The sequence below is a fragment of the Dermacentor variabilis genome, chromosome 1 (genome assembly GCF_050947875.1).
Source record: "Dermacentor variabilis isolate Ectoservices chromosome 1, ASM5094787v1, whole genome shotgun sequence".
NCBI lineage: Eukaryota > Metazoa > Arthropoda > Arachnida > Ixodida > Ixodidae > Dermacentor > Dermacentor variabilis.
In genome coordinates this window covers 259,245,720-259,264,265 of record NC_134568.1, presented here as the reverse complement: position 1 = coordinate 259,264,265, position 18,546 = coordinate 259,245,720, and the positions used below count along the sequence as shown (strand labels likewise).

The window sequence follows — 18,546 nt, the reverse complement described above, 5'->3', positions numbered from 1 at the left end:
GCGGACAGTCTGTCTCTTGCGGCACATTGCAAATGGAGCAAAGTGTGGTGTGACTGTCTCGCTCATCACGATTCATGGGCGTGATTCAGAGCAGCCGCCACAGACAAACCTTCGCTCATGCAGCGCTTTGTTTCCATACAGTCGATGGATGGATGGAAGCTATGAGCATCCCCTTTGGAACAGGGCAGTGGGTTGTGCCACCAAGCTCTTGTTATTATATTGCAATGTCCTACCTATGTTAAAAAAAAAGAAAAGGGAAAGAAAAAAAAAACATGAAGAATTACCATCACCAAACTTTCTGAACATCTATTGTCAACTTTGTTTTTGTATGCCTCAGTTCTTTGTTTTTTGCCTACTTTTCTTCTACCAATCTTCCAATTGTCTCTTACTAATCTCTACTGCAGACATGTTTACTTTACCCCTACTCTCGCTGAACCCAAGCGCTTCAAGGATGCCAGAGGTGCCTAATCGACAACTGGGCAGACATCTTCACATTCTAATAAAACATGCTCTATCATTTCCCTAGCTTTACCGTAGTAAGTGCATGCTTCTTCTTCCTTGTTGTATCTCACTTTATAAGTGCATGTTCTAAGGCAACCTGATCTCGTTTCGAAAAGTAGTGAGCTTCCCTTTGAGTTATCATAAATTCTTTCTTTCTTGATTTCGTTTTTTCCTCTTAAGTTGTTGCTCATAGCAGGTTCCTTTTCCATTGCCGCCACCCATGAGATTATTTCAGCCTCTCTGACTTTCCACTTGACGTTCTTTGTTGCCATGTTGCCCACCATACCGATTCCATACTTGCTGGTAAGCTTCCTAGTTCTTTCCCTCCACTGTGAATCAATGTTTTTCCTGTACAAATATCTGAACACTCTCCCAGCCCATTTACTTCTTCCATATTCCTCAGCTGTTCTTCATAATCAATTTTACTCTGAGCTTCCCTCACTTCAAAACTTGTCCAGCCCATATCACCCTACACAGCTTCATTTGTGGTCTTCGTGTGAGCGCCCAATGCGAGGCATCCCACTGAATGTTAGTTGCCATTGAGTCCCGATTGTACCTCTGACATCAAGCAAACAACCGAATTTCCAAATGTAAGTTCTGGAACAATTACACCTTTCCACATACTCCGGAGCACCTCATACCGATTGCATCCCCATGGTGCTCTGTGTTTCATTATGGCCACATTTCTCTTCCCCTTTGCTGTTATTTTTTTTTTTCTTTCCTCTGTTTTCATATAGCTATTACCTTTGTTTATCCATATACCAAGGTATTTATATTCTTTTACCCGAGGCATTTCCTGGCTCTGTATTGACACTGTCTGTTCGCTGTTTTCATTGAATACCACAACACTTGATTTTTTAAAGCTAAATTTCAGACCTAAATTCTCGCCTTCCTGTCCACGACGTGCACCACCTGGTGCAATCTTGTAGCCATCGTTGCTGTGAAGCCAGTCATGCGTGGCACTACGCTTTTCTTCTCACGCTTTTGCCATACCCTCCTCCTCCACTTTTCCCCTCACACCCTCTTTGCTATCACCATATTTTATTCACGTTTTGTGTTCACTCTTTCATCCTTTTGCTGTCCTCGTTCACTCGGTCACGAGGACGTCGAGGGACGACGCTGATTCTCACCACAGGAATGGGCACCTGCGAGCTGTGCTCTAAAACCTGGCATCTGTAGCAGTGAAACAGCACCTAAATTCCCATTGCCTGCGACGCCACGTCACGAGTATGCCTCGACAGAGTTCCCATTGGCTGCGACACCACAGCACGAGCGCTCCTCAACGAAGCTGAGCGGGCGAAAGGGAACACCTGTCACCGCCGTATCGTGCCAGGTGTTGCATGAGGGGAGAGGGAAAAGTATGCACAGCAATATAAGGCAATGCTGAGTAGCCAATAGATTACTCAGACTCAGTGAGGATCACTCAAAATACTGAATAAACAGAAGCGTCTGGTATGCATGCAAAAATATGGTACAACTTCATATGCCATGACTTATTTATTAGGTGTTAGAATTTGCGCTGCCTTCTAAAATCGGTATCACCATAAATGTGGCGCTGCTGCTGCCATATTGAAATAGTAACTGAATCTATCAGCCTTGCATCTAAGGCAGGGGGTGACTTCACAGCTAAGAATTCCAGGAAAGAAAACCTCAATTTTATTAAAATAAATATGGTAATCACATCTGCTTAATTGTGCACTTCAGCTAAAGTGGAAGGCGGGAGGCGATCTGTGCTTCATAAAACCTGTAACTAATTACTTGCAATCAACTAATTGCAGCCAGCGAGTTTCCAAGACGTATCCACTTGGAAAGAATTCTCAGGATGATGCCAGTTTTGAGATACATACATTGGCATTTCAGATACTTTTGTGCATGAATGTATAATATGGTGTTTTTTTTTTAAAGTAAGTGAAATAACGACAATTAACTTTTACTGCAAGTTTGACGGCGCATATTTCTAAACTGGTGTCATCCAAAGAATTTGTTTGGCAGTGTATACTTCTAAACTGGTGTTATCCAGAGAATTCATTCCAAGTAGATATGCCTAGCAAACTCATCAGTTACAATTCATAAATTGGAATATGTGCCGTATTACCAAAAAAATTGAACTAGTGATTTTTTTACATTAGTCTATTATGCATTTTGATCTCATGGAAGTATGCCCACCTTTTTGAGTAATCCAGTTCAAGGATAAGAATTGTGCTATCTGCTACAGATGATTTTTTTCATTTCTGTATACACTCTTAAAAAAGTTTACAACCTTTATGGCTTATCTTGTCCCACAATTGTCCCACAACAATAATCGTCATCTGTCTTGCCCGCATTTCCTTCCTTTAACACTGTGAGCCTGGTGCTTCTAAGTCATGAACGTCTTGCGTGTAATCAGCATGACATAGCATTCTTGATAGGAAAGTAGCGAACGCCGAGTTTTCAAGAAAGGAAACGAAAACAAGGCAGATGACAATTATTATTGTGGGACAAGATGCGCCCCAAAGAGTGAAAATTTTTAAGAGTGTACAATCTTAAAAGAAGACCCTATATAGTACAACCTTCAGAGGTGCTGCAGACAGTCCTGAACCATACATTTTAGTTCCAAATTGATAACTAAATCTCCTATAGCTTTCCTACCATTTGTTGAATAACACACAAAGGTATGATCAATGCAAAATCTGTAGTTCAAGTAGTTTGTTTTATTTCTTTCTTTTTCTGCACGAATTATTTGTAACAGATATGATGTGAAATAGCAAATGTCGTAGCCTATTCTGAAGTAAGTATACTGTGATCCAGTACAAAGCAAACAAAGCATCCCAGCAGCAATCATAACACAACCCCAGATACTTGACAGTGTTGTGTTGCCATAAAAGCCACAGTAATTGTGTGCTTCTCTGGCACTTTCACAGTGATAAAGGTACTTGTCAGCAAGTTTCACTGAAGCTCTGATCTAACCTGAAAAAAATATGAAATCTTATGAAGAACTCGGGCTGACAGATTTATGACAGTTTTCAATATCTAGTGAATTGTGATATAGTATAAGCAGACTACAGCCAAACCTCATCAAAACAAAAAGGGATATGGTGAAATAATGGATGAAACAAAGTAAATGCAATTCTCCTTGAAAGGCCCATGCACGTTCATAGTGCAGTACATGCAATAATGGATATACTGAAGTAATGTATTTAACAAAGTAATGTATATAATGAAGAATTTCTTGTTCCACATTCAATTTCGTTATATTGAGGTTTTACTACAATACAATGAAACCAATTGAGGGCTACACTGCAGAAGCACTCAGCAGTGTGACTAGCTCAGATTGACATATAGCACAAACTTTCTGAAGCCCCAGCTGCTCTTTGCCATGTGCCTTTCAGACAAGAAGCTTGCTCAATTCGTCCTTCCGAAACTTTCCAACATGCAATCTGGTGCCAACTAAAAGCTGCACTGTTGTATTATGGTGACATTGTCAAAACAATCACACAGATAAGAAGACAGTGCAGCTTCGTCATTACCTTCTCATCTGGAGATTCACAGCACGGCACCCACTGCTGTGTCAACAAGTCTAAGTGTTCAAGGCATAGTACAGGAAGCTCAAGATCATAGCTGACACAATATTACTGACCTTCAGTACTATCATGAATCAATTTATCTGCAAAAATTACTTCAGTGTTCTCTATTATTTTATTTCATACTTATAGCACATAATTCTAAATGTATTCAAACCTTGATATAAAGAAGTCCTACTTGCAGTGAAAAACTTTGCTAAATTGTAAACTTAATAAAGACAAGGTTTCAATGTTTCAGAAGATTACTTCACAGTTTCCAAGAACAACCTTGGTGGATGGCACCTTGTCAGTAAGCATTTATGAACACAACCCAACAAGAAACTCACTAATAATTATGAAATCAAAGGATTACTGTTTACTGCTAGCTACCACCATCACATGGTGCCATGTATCATTATCACTGCCCATTTGTTTGTTTTTTCACATGTGTAGTGAGTCGTGAGGCCAAGATCACCATAATATTGCTTGTGGTATTCGTTTGCAATAAGGACACCTTGTGACAACACCAAGACAGTCATTCCCTTCATCATCATGGAAGCACTTATAAGCACACTTCTGGTTGGCATTTTCCTGTTCTGATTGGCTCCTGGGGTGTTTAGGAGCAGACCTAAACACCCCAGGAGTGGAAAGTGCCCAGCTAGATTTTCATACCAACATGACAGCTTGAGCAGTGGCACATTTTGTCCTCTGCTCGACAGTTAGTGTTCTTTACGGTTCACTGGCAACACTTTCATGCGTAGGGAAGTGTACAAATGATGAATGCAATGGCAGGCAGCATTTTTCTTGTCTTCTGCTTATGACAAAGGCTCCAGGTACATGCATGAAACTATATCAAAACTGCACAACAAAATTACTTTGCTAAATCACAGGAAAAAAAAAAAAGGCATTTAACGGAACTAAAAGGAATGAAAAAGGTTTATCATATTGTGGATTCTGTAACATTGACGTTAATTACATTGAGGATGACTGTATATGCTTCTATGTGTGAACAAGTCCTATTCACAAGTGTGCTCAGTCTTTCAGAGCCATTTCTTTCAGCAAAAGTTACTCGCTTCAGTTAATATTCTCTTGGCTCTCCTTTCTACGTGCATCTGGTTTCATGCAAAAAAATTTGAACAGACACCAATATGCTCACCATTATTTTGCATCAATCTTCAGCTTTCTGGAGTAACTTTTACCAATGTATCCTACCTGTTATATCAGGGCAGTAATCTATTACTCTGAGCCTGGACTCCTACAGCACCAAAAGGACAATGAGAGTTGTAGACACTGTTACTGTTAATCAAGAGCTGAAGTGAAGTCCACAAAGGAACAGGGGGCAACCGTGTGACTGAAACAGAATAGGGAAGAAATGGATATGCCACCTTTTTGCAAATGTTGCAGGAGAACACGTGAAGGTCGCAGACTTCCTTGGGAGCTGGACGGGTACCTGGTGGGCATGTAATCTCTTGAGCTACCTGGTGCTGTGTATACAAGTGGTCGACACAGCTAAGGTCAACCTGGTTTAAGTGCTCCTCAAAGGCCAGCCTCTCTTCATCCCGTGAGAAAACTGGCACATGCCGGGGGTCCTCGCGCCAGTGCAGCTTTCGAGGAGGCGCCTCCTCCACTTCTTCTGCACAAAAACCCAGTTGCATCATAGGCTCAGTGATGAAAGCCACTCACAAGCATCAGAGATCCAAAGCAGCTATTTAAGACAAATTACAAAGCTACAATAAAGGACATTCAAAGCACCACAAGCAATTTTTATCATGAAACATGATGCCACAGAGATGGTGACAATATGCCAACTTCTCCAGAAAGCAAAGAGCAATTCTGCCTTCAAGGTTACAAACTGCACAGAAGCTTCCCTGCGAAATTTTCAATACCTCCCATTAGTTATTTAATGTTTTATTGACTGCAGCCATGGTAGCATGGAAATTGGCAATTTATAAAGTATTGCATAACTCATTTGAGATACAGGCCTCTGATTCAATGTTTTTTATTACCTTTCCTCAAGTTTCTTGCCATTCTCAGTGTGCCATTGGCACAGAGAAAAAACAACAACAAAGACACTAAATAACTTTGAAAGAGATCCAATAGCAACACATTAGCATAGCAAGCCCACAGAGTATTTGAGTATTTGCAACGTCAGTCGCACATGGTTACAGCATCACTACAGGGGTTGTCAAAAAGGGCTTCTTGAAGCCTTCAGCGGCTACTGCATGTTCAGCATGCTGCTCATGGAAGATATGATAGATAACATGGTGTTGATAGTCGGGCCCATTGCTGGCCCTCTATACTATCAACAATGAGGCACTAGAGGCGACAGCAGTTACATCATTGTTCAGACATTTGGATTGCCCTGGACGTTGTCTGCACTAAATACATTTGTCAAATACAGCACTAGAGGAGACCCTGTTCTATGAACCATTACATGGATTGACCATAACCAAAGTGCACTGCTTGTGATCCCTGTTCTGTACATTTAGTAACAGAACAGGGAGCATAAAAGTCGTTCTTTCACCCTATATGACAATAATAATGAATACAACAATAATTTCGCAGTTGCAACATGTGCACTAAAGCTTGTAATTAAAAAGCCAATTAGCACATTTTAGATAAATGGGAAAATCATTGTTAAATTTTTTCCTGCTGCTAATGTCGGCTTAGCCATATAGCCTATAGCAAAAATGGCAGGGGCATAGAAATGACAGGTTTTTTAAAGTGTTCCACACAAGAAAAAAACACCTGGTATAAAAAACAGGGTGTCCCAACTATCATATATTGAGCTTTCCAAAAAGGTGGATCAGTATTACGCATACAGAAAGAAGTTCACAATCAAGTTGAGCATCCACCAGTAATTTTTGCTTTGTTAATAATCAATCACTTCTGCTTAATTAACTCATAAGTTATAGTCTTAATTGTCAAGGTGTCAATTAACAAATTATAAATTATTATAATAAACATCAAACTGGGGATATTTTCAGCAAGATGCTAAGTGCATACTTATTTTTTCCTCCTTCCAGCAGAAAAAGAAAGCTTGGAAAATGTGAAAAAGACAGTGTGACTATGCATCCACCCCTACCAGAAAGCATATTCATCAAACAGGCTCACTTAGAGGTGTTCACAAAAGCTGCTAAAGGGCATTTTGAAGCGCCGTCTTTGGGGGGGCATGAAGCGGTAATTCATCCACCAATTTCGTCTTCTTCGAGTGAGCTTGTTGAGGGTGCTGCTTCCTGGCATGGGTGGGTGCATAGCCACATGTTATTTTCATATTCTGCAGGCTTTCCTTTTCAACAGAAAAGGGATAAGAATGCAATAAGCATCTTACTGAAAAAGTCGCAGTTCAGTGTTTCTTATAATTGCCTACAATGTTTTTAACTGACACCTTCGTAATTAGATCAGTAATTCACAAGTGGAATAATTTATCATAAGTAATTGATCGTCATAAACAAAAACATACCTCACAGATGCTCAACTTGACTAGACAATATGTACTTCAATATACTTCAATTCACACAATATGCCTTCACCTATATGTTTTTTTTTTTTAGACAATACAGATTTTTTTATTAAAATGCTATGACGATGAGACACTTGTCGTCTTTGCTTATGAGCTCTATAGAAAGGCGGAAATACTTTGTCACTGTTTAAGTTACCCTCAAAATATTAATTAACAAATATTTGTTAATTCATGTTTTTACATCTTATCTTGAGGGCAGTTGCTTATATGGAAAACTGTAGGGCATAACAATTTATGGCACACCCATTAGTTAGAAGTCCATAAAACTGCTGGTAATTTGAGATATTCATAACCGAAATCAAAGGCCATATCCAGGCAATATTGAGACTTAAGCGCATCCCGGGGCGCGTCAGATGGCAATGCACCGTAAAGAAGTGTGGGGCGAATTTTGATAGCATGCCACGGCAAATCCTGACCTGATACACAGTGGCACATGCTTGCCAGGCAAAGCGTGCTGTGTCAGTAGCTGCCGCGACTCGATGAGACATTCAGTTTCAAGCTTTTTCATGCCTAATGATCATCCCAGGGCATTTCAGTCTGATATGATAGCGGGGCTGCCTTTCCAGCACTCCTGTAGCACTCGGCTTCGGTATTGCCTGGATTTATCATTGAAATTCAACGATAAATATCTCAAATTAGGTGTGATTTTCGAGATCATGAAAAAAGTGACGGTGCATTAAAATGTGACTGCCTGCAAATTTCTATTTAAACAACTGTCCCTAAGACATCATTAAAAAAGTTAATGAACATATCTTTGTCAATTAGTCTTCTGAAGCTCACATTACTAGCAGCAAAGTATGCCCCTGCCGCCTAGGAACTCATCTGCAAAAATGTCATGTGCGCTGGGCTTATAGCCTTCTTATAAAAAATCTGTATTGTCTAAAAAAATACACCCTGTATATTATGCCTAGACCAATGTATCCATAAAAAGTATAACCCTTTGAGGTACAAATTATTTTCTTTGTGGAAAATTTAGTTTCACCACCATATCTTACATCTTCAGAATCACGAAAAGCGGACAGCAGCAGAACAGACTAACAATTTAAAATTCATCAGTGAGATTAAAGATGAGGACTACATGCGAGAACTCTCTACAGGAATGTCATATATGAGAACATCAACTATCTCCATGCATAGCATACTTATAAAGAAACTATCCAGCCACTTAATAAATCTGCCTGATAAAAAAACATTGTGAAATAGAATGAAAGAAGTGAGCCCACTAAGTGACAACATAATGACAATGTGAGCAAACTTCCAACCGTCTACTTAACAACTCGCTTTAGTAAAGCATTTTACATTTTATTCAAACTTGCAGCACAGGTTCAATCAGAAGTGGTTAAAGATACATGCGACATGTTTTAAATATCATTTTCATCAGTGCCGTTGCTTTTGACACGCTATCTTGGCTACTGCAACTGGGTTGCCGCAGTCACCCACAGTTTCCATGTAGCGATCATCATCAGTACCAACCAAAGCCACGTATGACTAGATCGTCAACAACTTTCCCATGTAGTGATACTTCAGAAAAGACGAAGCAGAAGCACACACCTAACATGATACCACAGTGCAAAGTGGACAATGTAAAGCCTCCGTTCGCTGAGCGATATCCAAGTCACTCTTCGTTGAGAGCAAACATTCTATAAGGTTTCTTCACCACACAGAAATTGTCATTATGCACGTCTTCGTCATGCCATCGGACAGCTGTCATCGTTGATTGCATGCATTCAGTACTTCTTGTACGTGCAGGCCACCGCCTAGTTTCAAGTCCCGTGATTCTTCTATGAAGCTCATTACTTTGCACTCACCTCAAAACTTGAACTTTCCTGAGACAGAGCCATCACTAGAAGCACGTGATGAAGCTACATCTGCTACGGCATTGTCTAGTGATCAAAAATCCAGGATTGCAAGCCACATCAACTCAGATTACGGTACCATTCACACCAGTCAAGGAAAGAATGCAGCTATTACTTCCAGTGCTGACATGAAGCAGACTGCCTTCCCACGAAGACAACAGAAGGAAACCACGAACAGCAAGCGCTCTTCTCACAAGGAAGACAATGCACTTTCAGCGGCTACGGATGAGCCATGTACATTTGGAGACAAAACCACTTCGCAACACACAAACTTTCTTCTGCATACAACACCCTTAAGACCCGCTGCCATTCTGCATCACACCCTGTCAAATGACAGTAGCACCCATTCATCATGTCGCTGTAGCAGACTCAGAAGAGTCTTCTCTGAAGCCTCGTACAATACTTTTGCCACCAAACAAGCCTCCCAAAAGCATGCAATGTACCAGCTACCCACAGATCACCACGTCAAATTGCGAAACAGTCAAACACATATTCTGATGGAAATGCTACCTCAGTAGCTCTCGCAGCAACATCAGAAAGATCAACATAAACTCTATCAGCAGCTTCACTTACTACGACAGCAACTTCAGTGCAGGGGACGACGAAGAGCATCGCCAAAAACACGGATGTGACAAGGAACATGTGAACTCGCAAGCCAACCATAAGAAACAAGACAATTTACATGCCAACGGTACATCTCATGTGAGTAAAATATCTTAAACAAAACTCTCAACATGCAACCTTTCATCCGCACTAGTTTTAAGAGCAACCCCCGCTCCTGCTACTTCAAGGTGCTTGAACTGTAATCAGTTGTGTCAAGAGCTGAACGTATACGACAATCAGTGCTCACGAGTTATGTCGCAGACGTCATCCGGATCGGAAACAATCAGGCTCGTCCCCCAGAGTTATGATGCACGTCACCGGACTGCTATAATTTATTCTGAACTTTAATCACTATACAGATCTAAATCGGCACATTGGATCAATTGCACCTTTAGATATTTTGTTATTTTGTAGTCTCCCACTGCTCCTTCGTGTGTTGCTTGCTGCGCACGCTCTTTTGGGGGGAGCGAGAACGTGTAACAGAGGACAGAAGGACGCTGTCTGGAAGGAGAACACGAAGAATAAAAGGAGTGTTCAGGCGACCATGTTTGTCTCGTGCAAAACCTCCTGCTCACGTCACACACAATTGTGCACAGAGTGCCTGAAGGGGATAAACAAATGTTTATGGATACTTTATCAGTTTAGAAACTGCTTTGTGAGGGGGGCATGAACTGCTCCTCGGGACTGTGAAGGACGCTGCAACGTAAGTCTTGCACAATGCGAAAGGTGTCCTGCTCCACTTCATTGTTTGCGCATGCTTGTTATGATAGTATATGATAGTATCGGCTTTTAGTGGTTGCATTGTCTTTTTTTTTTTCTTGCTGTGTATGTTATTTCATCTACCCGTACGCTCGATCAACTTTGGGAGTGTTGTGGAACTAATGTAACAGACTTGATTGCTGTTTAGCATGAATGCCAAAACGATATTGTCTGTTCCATGGAATGAGCAACCAGCGGACAGCCTCTACCTCCAAACACATATACAGTAGAATTTGGTTAATTCGAACTCCAAGGGGACCGGAAATGTGTTTGAATGTGAGCCGGAGTACAACGCCGCTCCCCCCTCTACCTCGCAATGTTAGGTGCCTCGCACATTAAACGACACGCTTCGTGCCCACTCCGTCTTTTTCGTGCGGGCGAGATTGAGCTGTAATCATCGGCTCCACTCGCATGCTTTCACTCGCACATACAGCATAGGGCGCACCGGCGACGGTGTTATTGCCCTTGGACTACATATGGAACTCTCGCGCGTGGCGTTGAGGGGTCTTTCCTAAGCTTTTCTTCTATGAGGAGGTCAGAGCAATGCTGGTCAGGGGCATCACCATAGGATTTGGGGCGCCACCGTAGGATTTGGTGCGCTGCTGAGAGCATTGTCAGAGCGTGGTATGTTTGAATGCTTGCACATTCGAATTACTGAGCGTTTTAGCCCATTGGATTACACATAACTTTGAGAGGACCATAGCGTCTGTTCAAATAAAGCATAAGTTTGAATTAAGCGTGTTCAAATTATCGAGATTCGACTGTATTATGGTAGCTAGTGGCGCATCGAACCTTTTTATCGAGCAGCTTTTACCGAAACTAACTTGCCATGCCAGAATGCCTGTGTCTCCAGACAAGGTTGCATGACCAAACAGCATGCTTGCTGGATGTGTGACCTCACCCGAGGCTCCTTCAGCAGATTTCTCAGCTGTAGCTTGCTCCTGGCCCACAACATTCTCCTTGTTGGCTTCACCAGGCCCTGCAACTGCCTCATGATGTGGGCTGTCAGAAACTTCTCGACAAAAGCCGCCTCGACGACCACCTCTATGCCCGCCTCGACGGCCACGGCCCCGAGTCCACGGCTCACGATCATTGGTTCGGTTCAATCGAAAGTCTTCTGTTGTGTCTCCATCTTTGGCATCTTCATCAGGCACAACACTGCCCTCCTCGTCTTTCTGTAGGACCAAAATAGTAATGGCAGCTATCTCCAGCAAATCTAATGCCCATTTCACAATAAATAAATTGGCAAATTTTGGTTGTTACTGTCAAGTGACAAAGAAACAGTGGCTTGGGTGCATAGACATTGTCTCGGGCAATACTATAGGTGAACACTGTTCAAATGAGTGCATCTTGAGCCTAGGAGTTAAATAATGTGCCTAAGTTGATCATTATAGTTGCTTGCAAACATATATTTCAGGTGAATAAAAAATAAAAATATTCAAGAAACATCTGCTTATTTTGCTCAAAAGTAAGCACCAAAAACATGAAATAAGACTGCATTATATAACAACTGCAATAAATAACTGATGCAATAAATGCAAAATAACTGCAATAAATAACACTGCATTGCAGACTGAGCCCCTACAACAAAAAATAAATCCAGCTTTGGTTGACACTTACCTTATCAAAGCTGTCAACATAGTCACCCCTGGCCATACATCGGTGGCCAAGAATGTGTCGCTCCTTGCAGAAGGCCCGTTTGCAACGAGAGCAATGAAAAAGGCCATCTTGCCCTCTCATAAGTGTGTCAGGTTCTTCTTGTACCTTTTCAACAACTGGTGCTGGCCTGCAAATTGCCCGGCTAAGTTAGAAGGCGAACCTGCGATTGGCTTAAGTACTAGAGAAATAGCCAAGCCAACACTGGATCTACAAATGACCATGCCCACCCTTGAGAGCACAACATCAACCAGTCCTTACACTAACTGTCATTCCTTCGATATTCAAGTCCAGAATGTCGGTTCAGGTTTCAATACGAATTGTTGCTAGGGGTGTTCGAATAGCGAAAATTCTGAATCAAATTGAATACGAATATTAGAGATAACAACCTTTGAATACTGAATTAATATTGATTATTTTCTCATTTATAACCACAGTGAAATATAAAGTTTTCTTGGAGTCAGTGTGGCAAAAGGTGCTTATTTACGATATTTCACACATACAAGTAATGCTGTTCACAACTAAACGTCCAGTTATTGTAGGAGCTTGTGCACAAGGCATCCTTGTTCAATGACTCGAAATTATTGAACAAAAGTTATCTGCCCCATAAGTGTGGCTTAGGAGCTGGTGCCTCTGTGCAACTCTCCTCCAGCAGAATCATTCGAAATAGCCCTTATTTTCGTCAGTCTCTGTCTTTTCATAGACAAATAACTTTAAGTGCTGTTATCCCTTATATTCAAAGAGAAACAAGTATTGAACCATTTCAAAAAGTGAATTATCAAATCAAACACAAATCAAACGGTGAAGTCTATTCTATTCATATTCGAAATTTCTAATATTCACACCCCCTTAATTATCACCCTCCTCCACATAACTCCATCATTCTATCTTTATAACCAATGCCTGTACATCTTAAAATTACAAAAAATGCATTCTCAGATTATTTACTAATTTCTATTTACACTTTGTGCCCAAGCCAGCATGTGTGCTCCCTCCCCCCACCCCCTTGCTCACACTGCATTCAATATTTAAAACCTTTTGCACATTGTTGTGACTACCTAAGAATTCCACGTCAGTCAGGCAAAATATGTCACCCCTACTGATTCAGCGCATTCCAACACGATGAAATTATATCACTTCAGGGTCCTTTTAACCGCCCACAACAGACAATAAGGCCTTTATGTCACTGCACATGTTCTATTGCGTTCAATATGAGCTCAATGCGTGAGCCGTGACCGCAGCAACCCTTTCCAGAAAAAAGTGGAGAGGGTGTCACCATTCCAGCAGTGTTTCCATCGTCTGCTTTCTTCATAGAGCGATGATACACTGGCCCGCCAAGCAACACTAATGTTCTTGTACCGCTGCCCTAGCTTCACAACCATCCTTTTTTTTTTTTTTCATGAAGGAGTGACAGCTGCTCGGTGAGCCAGTGTATTTTCACTCTGCAAAGAAAGCAGACGAATGAAAGCAGGGGATATGCACATTTCAGGAATAGAGAAACCCTCTTCACTTTTTCTCACAAGCGCCGCTCCGGATACAGCTGGCACATTGCAGCTCATATTGAATGCGATAGTATACTGATATGGCTGTACCACATCATATGGTTCGGTGCAATTGCACAATGTAGACGTGAGGCACCACCCACCGCAGTGTCCATATCTGGTGAAAAATGAGCAGACAAATTGAGGAGACCTTGTAACTGCAGTTCATAAAATGTAGCAAGCAATACCTCTGAACCTGATCCACTTTGCGTGGACGGCCCCTGCGGCGCTTTGGTGGCACAGGTGGGCTGCTTGTTTCCACTACTAAGTGCAGTGTTGTGGGCTGCGTGGGAGGTTCCTCAACATCAACAGGAAGCATGCGCAGTGTCCGTCTTTCTTCACCCGGAGCTGTTACAACTGTATGTATCAGGCAGCAGGAGGAGGGATAACATTCTTTAGTTTCGATTATGGAGTATAGGGCATGCAGCTTGAGACACTGACAAGCAAAGAAAAGAAACAAGGTGACGCAGATGGCATGAACTCCTTCAGACAACTACGTGGCCTGCATACAATGAACATTACACTTGCACATAAAAGAAGAAAAAAGAACAGCAATTCAACAACATGATCGTCTAGCTTCACATTAATCAGGAAGCACTTGGCAGAAACGTAGGTATGCACAAAGGGCGCAAGATACACAGAGTGCCGCTCCTTCCTGCCTATAAGTTCATCTCAACCAATACCAAGCTATTACTACAGTTAACTACTGTCACGTGGTAGTGACGGTTGAGAAGGCAGCAAAACTGTGATGATCGAAACGAGCGTTTCATTGGGCGAACTTGTGCCCTCAAAAACAGGCTACACTCAAAGAAGGATGATAGCGGCGAACATAATCGGCGGTCGTCAAAAATCTGATGAGCGGGTCAAGCGCGTCGGCTTTTATACATATATCGTCGAATGTTCCAGAGCAATCGCTGGGACCCACGTGCCTTCCACAAAGTTTCACATTATTCGCGTCGTGCACACATGCAATCAGATAACAGAAGTTGCGGTGAAAGACAGTGACGGAACCATCGATAACATTCCAGAAACTTCTTTTACATGCAAGTACGTCCTGCGCTGTGCAATAACATTTGTTAGGCGGCGAGAAGTGGTCGCCCGATAAAGATAAAGAAGTACACGTGTCACTACAATCCAACAAAGCTTGAAGCACTTGAGTATTTTGTTATTGATTTAACAAAGTCCTAAGAGGTCACAAAATACTTCATTATTCAAACAAGTGACACGTGAACTCGTTTATCTTTTACGGGTGAGCGCTTTTAATGTCTAAGAAATGTTATCGCTCAGCGCAGGACGTGTGTACATGTATTGGAAGTTTCTAGAATGTTATTGATGCTTCTATTCGCTGTCTGTTGTCGCTGAACCTTGTGTAATCTGATTGCATGTATGCACGACGCGAATGGTGTAGAACTTTGTGGAAGGCATGCGGGTCCCAGTGGTTACTCTGGAACATTCGACGACTGATCTATAAAAGCCGACGTGCTTGACCCGCTGATCAGATTTTGACGATCCCCGACTGTGTTCGCCGTTGTCGCCGTTCTTTAAGTGTAGCCTGTTTTTGTGGGCACAGGTTCGCCTAATAAAAGTTAGTTTCGTTTTTCACAGTATTGCTACTGTGTTCTTCATATATCACTCCACGTGACACAAGACTCAAAGTAATTTTAATAACTTTTATTGACCAGATAAACTGTGTGGCTCAATGTATATTTGTGGAAGGAATTGTAATTTGTTTGTTAAAGCAGGAGGTTCATAGAGCACATTAATTTTTATCAAAGAACTGACATAAAATTTGGTGCCCCAGTTTTCTTTCTTTTTTTAATAGCTGTCAACTCTGCAGTATGGGTATTCAGTTACTCAAACATGTAACAAATCATTATGCGATCCTTTATTGCAACCAGTCACAAAGCATGCCAAGCAGAACACGGTTCCATGGCATAGCACGTGCTCAGCCAAGGCTCATTAATACACCATGGAAACTGGAGGTGGCCGTAAAGAAGCGGTCACAAACTGCTGATGTATGCATCAGTCATCTTGATGCAATAGGCACAAGGCACACCATGACTATGTCTCTAAAGGCTGGGTGCACACCACCACATTGACCCTATACATTAGTCAGCACTTCTCTCCATTCAGTACTGGATAAGCCTCAACCTCTGCTGTTCGTTCCCTCAGAACATGGAGCATCACCCCCAACTCCTCACCTTCTCTCCCCTATTGGCCCACTTGCTTTTATGAGAAGATAATAAAGGTTACATTTGATTTACACATGGTTCGTGACACCAATCAAAAAAAAATTCAGTTGCTGCCAGTACAGCATATAATGTGGTGCCGCGCATGCTGGTAAAGTACATTTTTAAATTGAGTACCGAAATGCAAGCTGTGTTGTCTGCTTGGCCAAATTACTCAGTGGCTTGGCACACATGACCAGTTTTTCAGTTCAGAGGTCTGCCAGATAAGAAGCAATACAGGGTAGGATTCCTAATCCATAAGGATATAGTGGGCAACATTGACGAATTGCATAGCATTAATGAGAGGGTAGCTGTAGTCGTAATCAAAATCAATAAGAGGTATAGATTAAAGGTAATACAAGCCTACGCTCCAACATCCAGTCACGATGATGAGGAAGTAGATCAGTTTTATGAAGATATTCAATTAGCGATGAGAAAAGCGTAAACTCGGTATACAGTAGTAATGGGTGACTTCTGTTCAATGCAGAAGTGGGGGAAAAGCAGGCTGGGGAACAAGTATTTGGCAACTACGGCATTGATTCTAGGAATGCTAGAGGAGATGATATTGATAGAATTTACAGAAAGAAATAAGCTTCGGATAATAAATAATTTTTTCAGGAAGCAGAGCAACCAAAAGTGGACCTGTAAAAGCCCTAGTGGTGAAACAAGAAATGAAATTGACTTTGTACTTTCTGCTGATCCCAGCACAGTGCAGCATGTAGAAGTGATAGGTAGGGTAAAGTGCAGTGATCATAGGTTAGTGAGGGCTAGGATTCACCACAATATGAAGAGAGAAAGAGTAAAATTGGTCAAGAAGAAACAGGTCAACCTAGAGGCAGAAAGGGTAAAAGCAGACAAATTCAGGCTGACACTTGAAAACAAATATGCAGCCTTAGAACAGACAGATGAAGATGACATAGAGATAATGAATGAAACCATAACTAGGCCAGCTTCAGAGGCAGCAATTGAAGTGGGAGGCAAGACACCAAGGCAACCAGTAGGTAAGCTCTCCCAAGTAACAAAGGACCTAACAAAAAAACGACAAAGAATGAAAGTGTTCAACTCAAGAGATAAGATAGAATTCGCAGAACTGTCTGATCAACAAGGCGAAAATAAGTGATATTCGAAATCATAACGCAAGAAAGACTGAAGAAGACGTAAAAAATGGATGCAGCCTGAAATCAGTGAGAAAGAAACTTGGCCTAGGACAAACCAAGATGTATGCACTGAAAGATAAGCAGGGCAATATCATCAGCAATCTCGAAGGTATAATAGATACAGAGGAAGAATTCTATACTGACCTGTACAGTACCCAGAGGACTCAGGAGAACTCCATTCAGAATGATAATGAACAGGATACAGAAACTCTTTCTATAACTAGAGATGAGGTCAGAAGGGCCTTGCAAGACATGAAACGAGGAAGAGCGGCAGGAGAAGATGGAATAGCAGTCAATTTAATTAAAGATGGAGGAGCCATAATGCTTGGAAAACTGGCGGCTCTTTATACCAAGTGTCTATCGACTGCAAGAGTCCCAGAAAACTGAAAGAATGCAAACATTATACTAATCCACAAAAAGGGAGACGTTAAAGAATTGAGAAATTATAGGCCCATTAGCTTACTATCAGTATTATGAAAAATATTTACCAAAATAATCTTCAATAAAATAAGGGCAACACTGGACTTTAGTCAACCAAGGGAATAGGCTGGCCTCAGAAAGGGATACTGTACAATGGATCACATACATGGCATTAATCAGGTTATCGAGAAATCCGCAGAGTACAATAAGCTTCTCTATATAACTTTCATACATTACGAAAAGGCACTTAACCCAGTAGAGATACCAGCAGTCACAGAGGCATTCCGTAATCAAGGAGTACAGAACGCTTACGTAAATACCCTGGAAAATATCTACAGAGATTCCACAGCCACCTTAATTCTACACAAGAAAAGTAGGAAGATACTTATAAAGAAAGGGGTCAGACAAAGATACACAATCTCTCCAATGCTATTCACTGCGTGCTTGAAAGAACTATTCAAGCTATTAAACTGGGGAGGATTAGAAGTAAGGATCGATGGCGAATATCTCAGCAATCTTCGGTTTGACGATGACATTGTTCTATTCAGCAACACTTCAGGCGAGTTACAACAAATGGTTGAGGACCTTAACAGCAAGAGTGTAAGGGTGGGGCTGAAGATTATTATGCAGAAGACAAAGATAATGATGAATAACTGGGCAAGGGAACAAGAATTCAGGATCGTAAGTCAGCCTCTAGAGTCTGTGAAGGAGTATATTTACCTAGGTCAATTAATCACAGGCAACCCTGATCATGAGAAAAAAA

At 41.5% G+C, this 18,546-nt stretch overlaps 1 protein-coding gene across 3 annotated transcripts in view; it reads right to left on the bottom strand.

The window, feature by feature from the left end:
• The window catches only part of LOC142563275 (uncharacterized), a 59,646-nt gene that overhangs the window by 34,184 nt on the left and 6,916 nt on the right, over nt 1-18,546 (bottom strand). For all 3 annotated transcript variants that reach the window (XM_075673832.1, XM_075673846.1, XM_075673840.1), the window contains exons 5-8: nt 14,167-14,335; nt 12,402-12,567; nt 11,683-11,956; nt 5,426-5,673 (exon numbers count right to left, since the gene is read on the bottom strand). In XM_075673832.1, the coding sequence (XP_075529947.1) occupies nt 5,426-5,673; nt 11,683-11,956; nt 12,402-12,567; nt 14,167-14,335 (857 nt within the window). The remainder of the gene's footprint in view (nt 1-5,425; nt 5,674-11,682; nt 11,957-12,401; nt 12,568-14,166; nt 14,336-18,546) is intronic.